This window comes from Chiloscyllium punctatum, chromosome 48 (genome assembly GCF_047496795.1).
Source record: "Chiloscyllium punctatum isolate Juve2018m chromosome 48, sChiPun1.3, whole genome shotgun sequence".
In the NCBI taxonomy this organism is placed as follows: domain Eukaryota; kingdom Metazoa; phylum Chordata; class Chondrichthyes; order Orectolobiformes; family Hemiscylliidae; genus Chiloscyllium; species Chiloscyllium punctatum.
In genome coordinates, this window is record NC_092786.1 from 37,333,455 (window position 1) to 37,352,273 (window position 18,819).

General features: G+C 39.9%; 1 protein-coding gene across 11 annotated transcripts in view; it reads right to left on the reverse strand.

The window, feature by feature from the left end:
• Positions 1-748: 748 nt before the first annotated feature.
• The window catches only part of rab27a (RAB27A, member RAS oncogene family), a 134,577-nt gene continuing 116,506 nt past the window's right edge, over positions 749-18,819 (reverse strand). For all 11 annotated transcript variants that reach the window (XM_072564961.1, XM_072564962.1, XM_072564968.1 and 8 more), the window contains 3 exons: positions 16,441-16,544; positions 12,269-12,392; positions 749-2,089 (listed from right to left, as the gene is read on the reverse strand). In XM_072564961.1, coding sequence (XP_072421062.1) covers positions 1,888-2,089; positions 12,269-12,392; positions 16,441-16,544 — 430 coding nt within the window. In that variant the 3' untranslated portion in view covers positions 749-1,887. The remainder of the gene's footprint in view (positions 2,090-12,268; positions 12,393-16,440; positions 16,545-18,819) is intronic.

An 18,819-nucleotide genomic window follows, 5' to 3' on the forward strand; every position in this document is an offset into this window, starting at 1 on the left:
GACCATTAGTGCTGGGGTGACTGAATGTATGTGGATGTGGCTTGCTTTGGTGTCAAGCTTCTTGAACATGGTTGGAGGTACACTCAACCATGGAAGGTCATTGAGGAAGCAACTGAACATGGTTGGACTTAGGACCAAGCTGAATTGCTGTTTAGCTTTTCTTCCCCAACAATAAAATTCAAAGCAATTTAACCTCGGTTTTCTTGCCCTTTACTGTTCTGATTATCTGGTCAAACACTGTTCTCTATGTGGTGCATTTGGGAATATAGTCATTAGGGGATCAAATATTCAAATTATTGTCAATGAGTTACTGCTTCAGCAGATCAATTAATACATCATGTACAAGATTCAGGGGAGGTGGTAGAAGCAGATACAATCACAGTGTTTAAGAGGCACTTAGACAGATAAATGAGCAGGCAGGGAATGGAAGGATATGGACCAGGTGCAGGCAGATGGGATCAGTTGAGAATGGCATTGTGGTTGGCACAGACATGGTGGGCAAAAGGAGCTGTTCCTGTGCTGTACTGTTCTGTGTCCTTTATTTGAGCAAGGGTAATAAATGACAAGAGGAGAAACATGGTTACATTTGTGAATGTTATAGTTCACTCACAACGAGGAAACATTGCAATATACCGATGGTGCAGAGTACAGGAGAGCAAGAGACTCATTCTCTTTCCTCTCCATTAAATTCCATTACATTCAACTTCATTACGCAAACACTACCATTTCAAGCACATACAAACCAAAATACAGAACCACGAGGGGATTTTATTTTATTAGAAAGGATATTCTGACAGTATTTTCAGAACAAGACGTTTCTTTAAAATAGCATTGTAAACAGATACATCGAGAAAAATACAATAATTTGTATCAAATCTAATTACATCTACATTCCAGAATCTTTTAATGCAATGGAAACAATTTAGTATTTCTGAAATTCTGAACTGCAGTACACATTGATTTGTCACACTGAATCAGACCCCTGTTCCTCATTTACTAAAGTGCTTGCTAACCTTTATTTCAGTAACCCAACATGTACCAAATCAACTCAAATACCTCAGCAAATAAAAAGTCTACTCTTTTTCCTTAAAAAAAAGGTAAATATGTTTTCATTAAATAGGAGAAGTTTATTAAATAAACTCCATCTGGAATCTAATCTTTTAATCAAGTGTTTGGCAGGTTTTAAACAATTTGGCATCACTCCAGTGTAAAAATTTGACAATGCACCAGTAGTAGTTTAGGCACATACCTGTAATGAAGTTAAACAATCCTTCAGGGGAGAAAAAAAAGCCTAATACACAATTTGTCTGTCTACATATGGTTTAATGGAATCATAAGAACCAGAGATTAGCACAGAAGCCATAAATAATAAATCCTGCACCAAGTGAGAAGGTTGTATTTTCAGAAGAAGCCCCAACATTTTAAACAAAAGGGAGGAAAAAGGAGATTACAAATATATGATGTACCCCGAAGACCCATTTAAAACGTGAGCTGTATGGGGGAGGGGGAATAAAATTCAGCATTGGGTGTTTGATTCGTTTTTGGCTGCTGATTTTTGCCACTACTTGACCCATGTGGTACTCACTAATTGCAATGGTTTAGCTGTCAATCATAATTGCGAGATCTTGCACCAGCCCAGAATAAAATTACTGCTGGTACTCAGTCTGCCCTGACTTCCTGTTGAAACAGAACAGTACACTAATTCACACAAGGCATCAGAAAAACCTCTTGTATTTTTCTTTTAGACAGTCCACAAATAAGTAATTTGCTCATTTATTCTCATTATACCAAAATATTAGCTTTGGGAAGGGATGGCATGCATTGGGTTTAAAGAAAAAAAAAGTGTTTAGCTTAATTATTAATAAAAGGTTTCCACCACAGGTCAATCTAGCAAGCACATTTGCTTTTGTCTGGGTCTGCTGCATTTAGGTGCTCAGTGGAGCTATGGCCATTGGACCTTACAACCCCTTCAGGTATCCAAGATTTGTCCACACACCGTTCCATGCGCTTCATGATGAGCTCCAGCAGAGTTTCCACTGCTTTATTCACATTGGATGCTGTTGCTGCACTTGTCTCAAAGTAGGGTAGTCTGTGAAGAAAGTAGGTTGTCAGCAATATATAAATGAAAAGACAGAAACTGCGCATAATGAGTGTAAGCCAGCAAATATTGTAATACTAAAGCCGTTAGACATATTAATAAAACCAACACCATCAATTTATTAGCGTTACTATCAGACAAAGTCCTTTTTGGGTTTAATGTTGCTGAACTGCATCAGAGCATGTGTTTCTTCATGAGCTACCACTACCTCAAATGACATTAAACTCATTAACAGTTCAAGATAGTCAAAGGCCAACCAAAAAATAACGTCATGAATGATGAATAGAAGCAGGAATTAAGAGGGATCTTGTAGCAAGCCCCTACATCTGTGCCAGAAGGCCTGGGTTCAAATCCCACCTTCTCCAGAGGTGTATTATATCATTTCTGAACTGGTTCATATAAAAATATCTAGGACCAAGAACCATTTCCAAACAGTCTAGAGATTTCTAATTTTTCAACAGGTTCCTTCTTTTAATGTTAATACCTGTACACAATTCACACTGTTACACAATGAGTCTATCCCTTGATGAGATGGAATTTAGAATCGGAATTAGCTTTATTGTCACATGTACTCAAAGGAGTGCAGTGGAAAATGTACAAGTTGCTGCCTACAGCACCACCATAGGTAGAAAGGTCCCTAGGTACAACAACTTCAGTTATAGTTCTTCAGAAAATAGAGAAGTAAAAAGTCCAGCATTGCAGAATTTAGGAATAAATTAGAAAATGGAGTGAAAAATGTTCAAAACAATGGTCTTCCAACCCAGTCCATGCTGGCACCTAATACAAAACTGTCAATGAGGAAATATAGACATTCATCTAATCCTGTCAGGACTCTGCTGTTTATCTCTCAGCTTTTAAGTGTGTGATGCCTCCATTGCCTAACATGATGTAGAGTTCATTGGATTATCAATCTGTGCCTCAAAGGAAACAACAGCCCCACAACGGAGTGTAGCCCTGGAGTACAATATACCCTACAACAATGATTATTCTACAAAGAATAGAGTCATGGATTCAATAATCACCCAAGTTTCAACTAAACGTTTTTCTGACTTTAGGTACTATGCAAGTGAAGCAATGACGTGGTTACACATTGGCTGGATTCCTATGTCACTGCTAACGTTACAGGCTCTTGTTTGTAAAATAAATCTTCATTTTAGTCTGAGAATATGGTTCAGAATAAACTCTGCCTCTCAATGAGCATATCAAGTTAAGGTGGACACACAATATCCACTATATCACACAGCAGGCCAAGTATTCTGAGAGACTTGGGTGCGCTTCTGCAAGAAGCAAAGTTGACAACAAGTTACAACAAACAATTAGAAAGACAAATGGTGTGTTGCAAGGGGACTGGTGTACAAAAGTAAGGAAATCCCACTATAGTTGAATTGGGCTTTGTTGAGGTCACACACTTAGAGTCAAAAAGTGTGGTGCTAGAAAAGCACAGCTGGTCAGGCAGCATCCAAGCAGGAGAGTCGACATTTCGATCATAAGCCCTTCATAAGAGCTTAAAGCTCAAAACGTTGACTCTCCTGTTCCTCAGAAACTGCCTGACCAGCTGTGCTTTTCCAGCACCACACTTTTTGACTCTGATCTCCAGCACCTGCAGTCCTCAATTTTTCCTCCTTGAGATCACATCCTGTGTGCTTTCCATATCTCGTGAAGGATAGATTGGTTCCTGGAAGGAGAATATTGTCTTGCAGGATGAAGCTGAATTAGTTGGTTCTATACTCGCTGGAGTTCTTTTGAAAATCAAGAGATGATCTAGGGGTTCGATTCCAGACTGTATGGAGTTTGGACATTATCTGCACTGGTTTCCTATGGGGGCTCCAGTTTTCTCCCACAGTTCAAAGATATGCAGGTTAGGTGGAATGGCCATGCTAAATTGCCCATAGAGTCCAGGGATATGCAGGCTAGGTGGATGAACCATGGGAAATGCAGCTTTACAGGGATAGAGCAGGGTGATTCTGAGGTAGGATGCTCTTTGGAGGGACGATATGGACGCGATGCACCAAATGGCCTGCTTCCACATTGTAAGGATTCTATGTTCTGCTCAAAACATTAAAGATTGTGAGAGGATAGACAGAGGTTAATTTCCTCTGCCTGGGAGCTCTAGAACACAGGGGCACAGACTCAGAATAAGGTGTCGATCAATTCAGATGGAGGTGAAGAGCGATTTCTTCACTCTTTGAGGGTATAAAAATGGTGCACTGCATGCGACTGAAGCAACTGTTGGAATTAAAATTGGAACTGGATTAACCTTCACTCAGAATCTTTACAATCTGTTGGCTCAAGAGGGTTGGACATGCTCCATTGTGGAAATTTTTTCCCAAGGCTGGGAGAGAGATGTTTGTGAATAAGGGGATGTGGGGAGCAAGTGGAAAGTGCAGATGATCAGTCAGCATCATCCTGAATAGCAACACAGACTCATGGAGCACTTGAACTATTCCTGCTCTTAGGAAGGGTGATTCGCAGCTGGAAGGGATTTCGTTCACAGCGTGCAATAAAACGTGCAAAACTCAGTTTCGAAAGACTTCATCTGCTTGTGGAATTGACCCTTTGTTTCTGCATAACACAATACCTCAGTTGAGCTATTTTAATAATTACGGTGACAATTGACTGAATTTTCCAGAGCCTGAACGATTCTAAATCTATGGGCAGCACGGTGGCACAGTGGTTAGCACTGCTGCCTCACAGCGCCAGAGACCTGAGTTCAATTCCCACCTCAGGCGACTCTCTGTGTGGAGTTTGCACATTCTCCCCGTGACTGCATGGGTTTCCTCCGGGTGCTCCGGTTTCCTCCCACAATCCAAAAATGTGCAGGTTAGGTGGATTGGCCACGCTAAATTGCCCATAGTGTTAGGTGAAGGGGTAAATGTAGGGGAATCGGTCTGAGTGGGTTGCGCTTCGGTGGGTTGGTATGGACTTGTTGGGCCGAAGGGCCTATTTCCACACTGTAAGTAAGTAATCTAATCTAAATAAAGTATCTAATCTACTCCAAATTGTACACTTTCTTGGATTGATCAGAGGCTTCTTGCCGGTAATGCTCACTGGGCCTTCAGTATTGAGCTGTACAGCCTTCTCAGCAAGCAAACACTCACACATTCATGATTATATTTGATTAATACACCATATTGATGGATAAAATATAATCTCAAACTAGCAATAAAAAGACAATGAACCTTAAAAACAAATGGCAACATTCAACTACAGAGTTACGCGTGACATTCAATTAGGGATGATAAAATATTGCACAATATCATCCTGTAGTCTCATTTAAAGGAAATTCACATTTCACGACAGCAGCTTTCCAAACAGGTCAGAACTCTCGAACTGATTCAGTGACAAATCTGATTTATTCCCCAGAATTGCAGCAGCTTTAAGTGCCCGATTCCTTAACCTCGAGGCAATAACCAAATAGTTAATGTTCCTTTTTTAATAAAAAGGGCAATGCAAAAGTAAAGGCTCCTTTGAGAGCCGGGATTTCAGAAACAAGAGTTGTACAAGATCACACCTCATTATAGATACTGCAGCTCTGGCAATATAGTTTTAGACAAACCATACATAATACGCCTGAATAGTACGGCGCATTTCAATTCAATCCTTGCTTATTTCTCCTGAGAGCTATGCCAGCTGCTGTAATTGAACAGAATTTCTCTCTCCTGAACAAGTAACATCATTTAGATGAGTGTGATGTAATTTAGTCCAGATCTTCCATGATGGTTCAATTCATTCCTTTTCCATTTCCTCTTCCAATTCTTGATTGATGTCATCCTCAGCTCCTGGATAGTGATTCAGCGCAATTCACTAAATTCTGCAGATGCTCCTTTCGCCTCGGCAATTGTTGGAAGCAAAGACACATTGAAGTATTCCACACATACCCCATTCATGGAAAGTTGAGGCTCCAAACTCTGTGGTTGTTCTTCCTTCCACTTTTCCGATAGTAACAGCATTTGTTTGTCGGTCAGTTGCTCACTCCCATTAAAAATCAGCAACCAGCTTTGCACTGGGGTTTCGTCTTTGCAATTGCCATTTCATTATGGGCAACACGGCAAAGCCAGTTAAAAAGCAAATGAGACAGAATCCCATACCCCAAACCAGAGTGGGAGGTCAAAGGATACCTTGCTCATTTGAAGAAATGCTCTCGTCAGGGAATTCATCATTTCTGTCAGACCAGAGCTGGACAACGCAAGAGGATGGAATCTTGGAGCTAGTCCAGGGAACAGCCACTGGATTAATTGCTCATGTGCTGTCTTTCTGTTTGAGACAAATGGATTCCTCCATCGGGTTTCCATTGTGGGATCAGTGGAATGCAAGTGTCAAATAGATTTAGCTAAAGCTTGCAGCACTGTAATTGCTGCTCAATACTCAGGTGATAAATAGTTGAAATAAAGTACAGGATAGCAGAGATAAAGTATATAAAATATTTAAAATGCAGTTTGATGCTATGGAATGGGAGTTAGTGGATTTGAGGAAAATGTTTGATGGGCTAAACGTATAAATCTCATCTCTGATACATATATCTTCTTCAGCAAAGGGATTTTCAAATCCTCTGCAGTCACTGGTCAGAATTTATTTAGAAAGAAATCTCTCATTGACTCCATATCATCAACTGGTGCAATAACATGACATTATCAACAGAACCTCACTGCCTTTCAGTTACCCTTAATCATAGAAAATCAATTAAAAGCCCAGAACAAAGCTCCCCTTCCAATTAGAGGACGGGTGGGATGAGGTAGCCTCTTGGACTGAGGAAGGACTCCTTTTCAAAGTTACCAGTTTACATACACACACACACACAGACACATAATTCATACATACTATATATACACAATATATTTTTGTGTCTACGCACACACATCTAATGATGACAAGCTGCAGCACCTTGCTCTGCACAGAACAAGTTTATAAAATTGGTTCTCTGCATGCAGTTGAAGCAACTATTGAAGTTAAAAATGTAATTGGATTAGTCAAAACATTATTGTTGATCATAGCTAGCTTGAAACCTGGGCCTCTTATTTTACATCCTGAATGATTACATACTTTATCTGTACTAGAATCTTTGCACTTACAAACTGCCCAGAACATTAACATGCCTTCCAGTTTCTCCACATTGATGGCATGCCTGGTCAACTCTCACAATCAAATGTGGGGATGAGCAGTAAGTGAAATTTAATGAAGGAAAATATTTCAATATTTGGCTAGAAGGCCTGTCCGCCTGCTAGACAGGAAGTTCTGAGGCCAACATAATCAGAGAATGGCTTCCACAGCAAAACGTGTTGTTCTCCTTTCTCTGGATAATTGTAGTCATTTGCCATGAACTTTTAAGAGGCTGGTACAAAAATCATGAAAGTGGTCTCATTTGTAACTGTTTTGCCTTTTACAAACTTGCCCAGATTCTATACAATGGGGAATGCAAAAAGAAAAAAAGAAGTTATTCTCCACTTCCTCATAACTATTGGTAACCTTTCTTCATCAGAACATATAGAAATGGAATACATGTTGTGAATACAATAGGACAGGCAAAACATTTAGTCAGCAGTCATATTCAAGGCATGCCAATTCTGATCTGGTGTTCTTTTTTTTTAAAACACTAATCCAATCATGTCTAATCCATTTAGAGGAGGCACCAATTTTTGCAATTGCAAACAGTTTAATCATAATACAGTAAATTCACTTTGCAGTAAATTGTCATGTTGAATCACTTCAAATCTCCAAAAAAATTATTTAACAGTTACAGTTTCACTATCAATTCTCTTTCAGCTTCCTCAGTCGTGGGCCTTTATGTCAATCCAATAAAATGGAAGTGTCATGAAAATGAAAAACAGGTTTTTCTTTCAAGTTTACAAAGTTCTTCTACAAATTTAAACTTTAATAATTTGCTTGTACACATGAAACAAGCAAAATGTAAATTACAGATTAATTTTTTTTAAAAAGGAATTAATGAATTATCTACTTTTTAACACTATTCACGTTCAGGAAAATCCCCTCAGGAGCTGAAGAACATTTCCCCACCCCCAAGTTGGGGATAAATTGGATTCAATAAAAACATTAAATCATAAAAACATCTTTTTTTTAAATTCACTCATGGGACATGGGCATTGCTGGCTGGCCCAGCATTTATTGCCCATCCATAGTTGCCCTCAGGAAGCTAGTGGACAGCTGTCTTCCTGAACCGCCGCAGGGCACGTTATTGATAGACCAACAATGCTGTTAGGGAAGGAATTCCAGGATTTTGACCCAATGACACTGAAGGAACAGCAATCTATTTCCAAGTCAGGATGATGAGTGGCTTGTTGGGGTGAGAAAATGGGGGAAGTTAGCAGGTGGTAGTTTTCCCATGTATCTGCTGCCCTTGACTTCCCAGATGGTGGTGGTTGTGGGTTTGGAAGGTGCTGTCGAAGGAGACTAGCAGATATGCATACATATTAAAGCCTTAGAAATGCGAACAGCATTGTGCTAATATTTTATGAATTATGCTTTCCTATGCCATTTATAGCTTTTTTAATGTACACAACCAAAGCTATTAAAAGTTCAAAGCTGAACAAGGACTTTACAAATATTCTATAATTATTCCTCAATAAAGAAGACATGAGACTCTTTGCCCTCAGCTATTCTCCTTTTGTTATCAGTTCAGGTTTGTAGCAAAGTGTTGCACATGGACTTTATAAATCAAAGTCTCAGTTCAGACAGAGAACAGCAAATTATTAATTACAATTAAGTGAGTTTTAAGCATTGTAAGTCTGTATTCACAATTCTTATCATCAAGCATTTATCAATATATTCTTTCCTTTTCTTTCCAGCAACTATTAATTCTGTTGAGTTTTAAAGTGCTCCCAAATGTATATTGTTCATATTTTCAAATTTGAGCTGCAAATTGAAATAAAGTAAATTTCATAATATCAAATAATACTGAAATGCGTCTCATTAGTAAAAGTTCTCAAACCTTGTCCTGTGTTCTACATCCTGTTGAATCCGCCAGAGCCAAATGACTCTAGGTTTCATTATTATTTTGGTCCAATCATGGAGAAAAGAGTTGAATTTGAGAGAAAAACTGATCGGGACTGCCCTTGACATCAAGATAGGATTTGATCAGCATGTGGCACCAAGAAGCAAAATTGAAGTCAATATTAACCATAGGGGAAAAGGAAATTACACTGGTTAGGATCATATCTAGTACAAAGGGAGATGACTGTGGCTGTTGGAGGCCAATTTCCTTAGCTGCAGGACATCACTGCAAGAGTTCTGCAGAGTTGTGCCCTTTGCCAATCAAATTGAGCTGCTTCAATGACCTTCCCTCCATCATAAGGTGAAAAGATATTCACTGATGATCACACTATGTTCAGCATCATTTGCAACTCCTCAGGTACTGAAGCAGTGTACACTGCCATCAGTAAGACCTGGATGACATTCAAATTTAGGCTGATAAGTGGCAAGGAGTGTGAAACCATTTTTACATTAGTTCAGATTTCCACCATTAGTGAGCATGGATTTCTTTAAAAACACCAAATACCAAGGGAACTTTTACAGTGCACCGTTGGTGGAATTTCCAAACAGATTGATGACAAGAATTTTAAAATCATGTCCAAATTGGAATCAACCAATGAGACTCTCTCCTGTCAACTAACCAACATTTACATCACTGGTCACTCAATGTGGCATTGTTCAGAAATACAACATTGTATAGTCCTCAGGTTTTTCCATTAAAAATCCACATTAGAATGGGCAGTTACATAATGTTCGAGTCCTGACAAGAGGGATGCTCTATTCCCCACCCTCTCCAGTGAGAGATCTTAAATCTCCACCCCACATCCAATAACAATTGCTGACAGACCAAAATGAAGTTTAAGCAACTTTGGACTCCTGGTTGCAAGAAAGTACTGGGTCTCTTCACAATATCTCCCAAGTCTGGGCTGGTGTAAATCCACCTCTCAAACCTACTGCACAACAGCATACTATCCCAATGACCCAAAACACCCAAACCCCACACTCACCATTTCCCACGCTGCCCGTATTCCTTTCACAAATTGTATTATTTATTGGAGAATTGCAAAAAGTAAGAGAGAACCAACATGATATCCTTCAGTCAATACAATCATTCCTCTCCCCCATGTCAGTGTTGGGCCAATTTAGGAATAGGAACAGAGAAAACAGAACACAGTATGTGCACATGAAAACATCCCTACTTTACATCATGGTGATCATAGACTTTACTGAGCACAGAGCATTGTTGTAGAATTATAGGAGAAAGTGAGGACTGCTGTTGCTGGAGATCAGAGTCGAGAGTGTGGTGCTGGAAAAGCACAGCAGGTCAGGCAGCATCCGATGAGCAGGAGAATCGACGTTTTAGGCATAAGCCCTTCATCAGGAATCCTGACCTGCTGTGCATTTCCAGCACCATACTCTCGACTCTTGTAGAATTATAGTAATGACTGAAAACCTCCAACAAATTGTGGAATAAACAGCAATTCCACCCAATGTTGAGAAAGAGATATTAATACCAAATGTAAAAGGCGTTCAATTCTACTCTACCATTCCCAAAAGGCCAGTAAAAAGCCATTTCCTCAGTGAGAGCAGGATTGCAAAGACTAATTTGCCAAAGTCAAATACTACAATATTCGCACCACTGTAACATTTCAGGTATTCTGTTTAAAAAATCATTCATTCAATACAAGCTCAGCACATAGATCACCTTCCTTTCAAATACAAATTGCACTATGCTTTACTTCCAGCCCACACAGGCAAGAAACACTGAATAAATCTCAACAGAAAAGCCTGAGGAGCAGGCACTGATTAGTCAGCAGCACAGATTATCTGTTCTTTCACTATAAAACTAGCAAACCATGTATTATTCATAAAATGTACAATACATTCTATTCCACGTTTACATTCCACTCCAATAACAAACTTCAAAAATGATACATCTGATCAATATCCGTATCTATTCGATAGGAATTGGAGCACTGGAAAAATATCTGATAGCTGACTTTATCACCAAAAAGGTCACAGCTCAGGCTGTTGAGGTATAACATGAGTGAATGGTTAGCACCCTGCTTTCCAATGATAATGAATCACTCAGCAGTAGCAACAGTGTTATGAACCGTAAGGAAAGGGGAAAATCAGCTCTCCTCTATTAACACTCTCCCAATCAATCAGTTACTCCAATTTATTTTATTTCTTTTCAGCACACAGCTATCACACTTCAATTAAAACACAGTGAACCAGACCAAAATGAAGGAGCCAACTGCAAAAAAAAAATTTACTACCTCCTAATAAAAAAGAAAGAATTAGAAGAAACTTCTTGATGCTGACATAATTTGTTTCAATGCCTTTGAAAAGGTAATCTCAGTGCAGACAAGTTTTATATATCTTTCACTGGTTTCACAAAGCTTGCCTGCATCTGTGGTCACATAATTATGGAGCCATTTTAGGTTGATACCTTTCCTTTTTAAAAATCACTTTTTTCCTGTCTCGAAAGGACTTTCGTATTGAATGATGCAAGTTGAATACCAACCACTTAACATCATTACAAGCTGCAACACTTCAAATGGGCAGTGTTTGTAACAAGGTCAGCCAGGTGGACCTCATAGAATATGAGTTCCCTGATTGGGGCTGTTAACCTGGTCCAATCAAGGAACGATGGCTGACAGATTATAAACGGGATTGTCAGAGGTTCTTTCACATAGAGCTGGCTCCAACTTCCATGGACTTGTGGACAGAAACATAAACCAACTTGTGCGATCAAGGACTGAGAAAAACCCAGGGTGAGTTTCAGAACAGCCAGCCTCGCAATATAATTTGACCTGTACCTTTCTGAACCACCCAAAAATCTCACCGTTTCGCAACAAATTCTCCTCTTCCACTTTTAAAAATAATTTCTTCAAAGCAATTAACAAGAAAGTGGACAATCCTTTCAGACATTTAAATGTGACTGGCTGGTACAATCAGAAAAAAAAATGTTTATGTAACTGCCATGCCTATGACATGTATGACATTGCTGTGCTTGGCTATTTGACTTGCAAGTATGACCACAGTGTCCTTTCAGAACACACTGTTCGAGATAATCCTATGGGATATTTACAGCCACATTTGACTCAATAAAATTTACTCATGAACATAACATCTTTCCATGAGATAAATGTCAAACATTTTACTGCTTGGGAGAACACTTACCCATATTTCTCTGCCAATGCCTTGGCTGCTTCTTCCTTTACAGCTCTCTGATCCTCTAAATCACATTTATTGCCGCATAATACAATGTCTGGGTTTTCACAGTACGCATGCATCTGGAGTTGGCCTAGAGTGAAACATTTATCAAAAGAGAGAAAGACACACACAACTATCTTTTATGAAAAGATAACACTGTTAAAATATGAAACATCACAATCCCTCAAGAATAGCTATTGCAAGTGAGGCATTGACCAGAACAAGGAACACGAGATTGGAGATAATACCAGCAGCAAATCTCCTCTAATGACCCAGAAATGCCCAGGAGAGGATTATGCTGAGATAAGGTACTACAATGCTGAAAGTTGATTTCATTTCTAAAAAAAATACACCTGAACCAGAGATCAATTTTACTTTTAAAAAAACAAGCCACACAACAGTTTACCCCTGACTTTCACTAAATCTTCAAATGTTAGATTGTGAAACTTGTGAAGACTGTGAAATATCAGTATGTTCCAGATCACTGAAGGAGAAGAGCTGAGGCTGAGCCCTGAGGCTTCTGGGATTCTGTAGCTTGTCATCAAGATGCCCTTTCTCATTAAAAGACTGTTCACCAGTCAGAAACAAAAGGCTTTTTTTAGAAAAAGAAAAGAGAGGGATCTTGTTCAGAAGTAATCCTTTTCATAGTTATCATTTCTGCTGTTCATTATGGGACTTTAGCTGAACATTTCAACTCCAAAAGTATCACTTTTGTGACCTCTAAGCTGTTTCACTTCCTCAGCACAATCATCCAAAAATGCGCGGCCGTGAATGGATTAGAATCAGAGTCACACAGCATAGAAACAGGCCTTTCAGCCTAACTCATCCACGCCAATCAGGTTTCCCAAATTGAACTAATCCCTCTTGAGATGTTATTCTTACAGCTGTTAAGTTAGCTGCAAGTTTGAGGATTTTCTTTCCAAAATTAAAGAGTACAGTCCAAAAGGCAAATTGGCTCCTCTTTTGGAGTTGAAGTGTTCAGCTAAAGTCCCATAATGAACAGAAGTGATAACTTTGAAAGGGATCACTTCTGAACAAGATCCCTCCCTTTTCTTTATATGAAAAAAAGCCTTTTGTTTTTGACTGGTGAATGGTCTTTAATGAGAAGGGCATCTTGACAACAAGGTACAGAATCCCAGAAGCCTCAGGGCTCAGCCTCAGCTCTTCTCCTTCAGTGATCTGGAACATACTGAGGTTTCACAATCTTCACAAGTTTCACAATCTGACATTTGAAAATTAGTGAAAGTCAGGGGTAAATTATTGTGTGGCTTGCTTCTTTTAAAAAACAAATTGATTTCTGGTTCAAGTGTATTTATAAAGGAGGCAGCAAATTAGTTGGCCAATTCACTATTGACATGGGTCAGCCATAATCATGCTACTACTTCCCTCTCCTCACCCCATACCCCGTGGATTGGAGGCATGAACTCAATCCTCAGGCCCACTCCCAGCCCACGTGCACAATGTCACAGGCATTATCGCATGGTGAGACAGAGTGGCCAGCCAAGAGTGATCCAAATCACCTCAGTACAAAGTCAATGCTAAGACTTTAGGCTGTAAATTTACACCCTCTCCCTTCGCTAACTTTGGCAGTGGGATGGGGTCCATACAAACACAGTACTTAGCCCACCAATTCCACATACCCATTCCCAAACTGTCAGTTTAACACGGTGGGTGATCATGGTGGGTGGGGGTGTTCACCTGCCTACTGAGGCTGGTAAGTTGCCAAAGAATTCTTATTTAAACTTCAAACATCTCACCAACCCATTTGGTCATTAGATCAGGGGGCCCATGACTTCTCAAAGGACTCAAGAGGTCCGCAAAATAGTTGAAAATGGTCAACTTACAGTGAAACCATTTTGAGTTTAGCAGATACAAGGTCAACCCTTTGAAAAAGTAAACCCAGTGTTGTGTAGAAAGATTCAGAAATTCCAGGCACTTTTGAAGAGTAAAATGGTCAATGAGATTGTCATGGAGGTTAAAATACCAGAAGAAATTAACCAATAAGAGAAGAGAAAGACAGCATCAAAGGAAACAAGTAGCTGACAGCTGCAGTGCAAGACGACTGGTGGTGGTGACAGATGGACAGACTGAAAAATCAAGTGAAATGCTCACAGGTACAGCTCAGTTAATGAGCAAGAATTTTATACAATCACACAGGCCAGGGCTAAACCATTAACACATAGCAACAGGAGCAGCCATTCAATCCATACAGCCTGCCCCACCACTCAGTACAATCATGGCTGATCGAACACTTCAATGCCTTTTACTCAGCCCATCCTCGTAACCCTGTATACACTATTGGTAATTAGTCTCTACCTTAAAAATGCTCAAAGACTGAGCCTCCACAGTCCTCTCTGGTAGAGAATTCCAAAGGTTCAAAATTCTGAGGAAAACAAATTCACCTCATCTTGGATCCAAGTGGCATCCCTCTTATTTTAAAATTATGTCTCCTTGTTCCAAACTCAACCTGGTGTGGCATGGTGGCTCAAGTGTCAGAACTGTTGCCTCAGAGCATCAGAGACCTGGGTTCAATTCCAGTCCTGGGCGACTGTTTGTGTGCAGTTTGTACGTTCTCCCTGTGTCTGTGTGGGTTTCATCCCACAGTCTATAGATGTGCAGGTTAGGTGAATTGGCCATGGGAAATGCAAGGATGGAGGGGTGTGTCTGGGTAGGATAATCTTCAGAGGGTTGATGGGGAGATGATGGGCTGAATGGCCTGTTTCCACACTGGATTCTATTATATTGTTTGCCGGCTCTCGCTGCATAGGACAGTTTCTCCTCTCAAAAATAGCTGAAGCTGAGGCAATATATAAAATAAGCCGATGGACCGATAAACTGATCAGGGTTTCTGTTATAAATAAAGTTCACCAAGTCCTGAAACGTTGATTCGTACAATCATAGAGTCAACAAGCATAGAAATAGACCCTTCAGTTCAACGAATCCATGTTGAACATATTCCCAAACTAAACTAGCCCCATCTTCCTGGACCAGCCCATATTTGTCCAAACCTTTCCTATTCATGTACTTATTTAAATGTCTTTTAAACATTGTAACTGTACCCACATCCACCACTTCCTCTGGCCATTCATTCTATACGCTAACCACTCTCTGTGTAAAGAAAATGCTTCTCATGTCTTTTTTTAAAGTCTCTCTCTTCTCACCTTAAAAATGTGTGATTCTTTGCTGAAAATATAACAGTTGATTGAGTCACAGAGCCAGCGTCATACAGAATGGAAACAGATCCTTCAGTCCAAATCGTCTGCACTGATCAGACATCCCAATCTGACCTAGTCCCATTTGCCAGGACTTGACCTATATCCCTCGAAACCCTTCCTATTCATATACCCATCCAGTTGCCTTTTAAATGTTCCCATTGTACCAGCCTCCACCACTTCCTCGTTCCATCCAAGCAAACCCTCTGCGTCAAAACAAAAAGCCCTCAGGTCCTTTTTAAATCTGACCCCTCTCATTTTAAACCTATGCCCTCTACGTCTGGACTCCCCCACCTTGGGAAAAAGACCTTGACTATTGACCCTATACATGCCAATCTTGGAAAATATAAATGAAACCGGAGATCTCTGTAAGAATGCAGGAGATTCCTGTCTTCCCTCCCATCTACTTAAGAACATGGCAGTATCTCAATTTGAAGTCTGCATTCTCTTACAGTTAGCAGGAGTGGTCTTGATCATGTCATTGTTAATCTAGCTGATCTCATGCAAGTAGGAGTCATAGAATCCCTACTGTGTAGAAGCAGGTCATTTAGCCCACTGAGTTCACACTGACTCTCCAAACAACATCCCACCCAGTCCCCATAACCCTGCATTTTCCTTGGCCAATCCACTAACCTGCACATCTTTGGACTGTAGGAGTAAATTGGAGTCCCGGGAGGAAATCCACGCGTAAACGGGGACAATGTGCAAACTCCACACAGTCACCCAAGTGTGGAATTGAACCCAGGTCCCTGGCGCTGTGAGGCTAACCACTGAGCTACCAAGGTCAAGCTCTCCCAGCTGGATCATCAACTCTACATCAGTACGCAGTCACATTCTGAGATTCAATCAGCCATGTCAAAACAAAGAAGATAAAATAATATTTGAGCTGAAGCAGCAGAAATAGTTGACACTTGCAGCTGAACTTACTTATCCAGTTTCTGACATTGAGGAAGCTTTGCTCATTTGTCAAGTCAAATATCAAAAGAAAGCCCATTGCATCTCTAAAGAAGGCAGTTGTTAAGCTGCGGAACCTGAAATATGAAGGGGATAAAAAAGAAAATCGATTATAATTCAACCTCACTGGACCTCAAAATAGAAAAAAAAACTTTCATATAACCAACTATTGTTGGTAAATGAAAAAAAGCTTTGTTTGTACTTGCCAAAGTTTTATTTTTCACAACAGGAAAAGTAAAAGCACTTGATAGGAACTTCCATCATACAGTCATAGAAATGTGCAGCATGGAAACAGACCCTTCAGTCCAATTCATCCATGCTGACCAGTATCCCAAACCAATCTTGTCCCACTTGCCAGTACCTGGCCCATATTCCTCTAAATCCTTCCTATTCATATACCCATCCAGATGCCTTTTAAATGTTGCAATTGTACCAGCCTCCACCACTTCCTCTGGCAGCTTGTTCCATACACATGCCACCCTCTGCGTGAAAATGTTGCCCCTTAGGTCTCTTTTATATCTTTCCCTCTCACCCTAAGTCCCTCAAGTCAATAAAGTTAGAGATTTCTTTAGTGATAACTGTGTTCTGGAAATCTCTTGCTGGTTTCCAGCATTTTATTCATAAACTATTCCTTTTAAAATCTATTCCCTTTCAAAATCTATTCCCTTTTCAGTAAAGAACAACCTTTTATTCACCTTCCCTATTAACCTTTGAAGTTGGCTGCGAGCTTTTTGTGATGCATGTGCAAGGCCTCCCAAATCCTTCTGTTCTGCTATTTCTCAATGTCTTTCTCCATGTAAATCACATTCATCTCCTCTATTCTTCTTACCAAAGTGTAAAACCTCTTACTTATCCCCTTTTCCCCATGATATTCCATTGGCAAGGACTTTGCCCACTCACTATACCTTGCTACATCCTTCTGAGGACTCCTTGGGTCATCCTCATCACTTCCCTTCCCATATTATTTTTGTGTCAGCTGCAACCTTGGCGATAGTACATTCATTTTCCTCTTCCAAGTCACATGTGCATTCTAAATAATGGTGGTCCCAGCACTGATCCTCTAGTTATAGGTTGCCATCTTGAAAGTGCCCATTACCCCAACTCTCTGTCCTGTATTAATTAACCAATCATCTATCCATGCTAATGAGTACTTCCAACATTTAGTAAGTAGCCGAATATGTAGTATCTTATCAAGTGCCTTCTGAAAATCCAAAAATATTTCATCCACTGCTTCACCTTTATCTATCCTGCTTGCTACCTCCTTAAAGAATTCTAGCAAATTTGTGAGACATGATTTTCCATTCATCAAGCCATACTGACTCTGTTTGATCATATGATGTATTGTTATGTACTGTTTCCAGTCACTCAATTTTCTATCCACAGTGGAACTGCTTTTATTCCAAGACCTATTCTTTTCTCTTATATCTATAAGTTGGCTCTCTATCAAATAGCTTCTAGGAGTCCATGCATACACCTCAACAGCATTACCCTCATCGAGCCATTGTGTTGCTCCTTATAAATTTTCCAACATGTTGGTTAAACATAAAAAAACTCTCCTTTGAAATTCATGTTGGTTCTTTCTAAACACACCATCTTTTTCTATCAAACTACTAATCTTTTCTAAATAATTGTTTCTAGAGCCGTCTTCATCGCTGATGGGTTTGTAATTGCTGGGTATATCCTTCCAACCTTTTTGAACAAGTGTGTGATGTTTGCAATTGTGAGAAGATGTGACTTTAAGAAAGACTTGTTCTGCCCTGGTTCCCTTGGGAAGAGATGAAGAGATGTTGTAAACCTGGTGACGAGGTGTCTGCTCCATGGAAAACAGAGGAAGTAGCTTGGGCTTTTAAAAAAATTAGACAAAAAAAAAATAGGTGGACACAGGTTAACACAGACCCGGGTTTTAGCTTTTGCTTTCAGTTGTTAAAATTGGGGTTTGAAGCAGCTAAATACTGCTCTCTCTCTGCTGCTACAAAATGGTTGAGTTCGCTCTGTGCTGCTAGATTCATTCTTTCAACATTTCCTTTCTCCTGGCCTGGGTATAACTGTGATCAAATCTGTTTTACTGAATTTGCCTTTGCCAAGGGTGTGTTTATGAGATGCTGCTACATTGGAACCATTGATTACATTCCCTACATTGTGAAAACAGGCTTTCCGGCCCAACAAGTCCACATTGACCCTCTGAAGTGTAACCCACCCAGACTCATTTCCCTACATTTACCCCTGACTAATGCACCTAACCCTGTGGGCAATTTAGTATGGCCAATTCACTTGACCTGCACACCTCTTGGAATTTCGGAGAAAACCAGAGCACCTGGAGGAAACCCATGAGTCACCAGAAACTGGAATTGA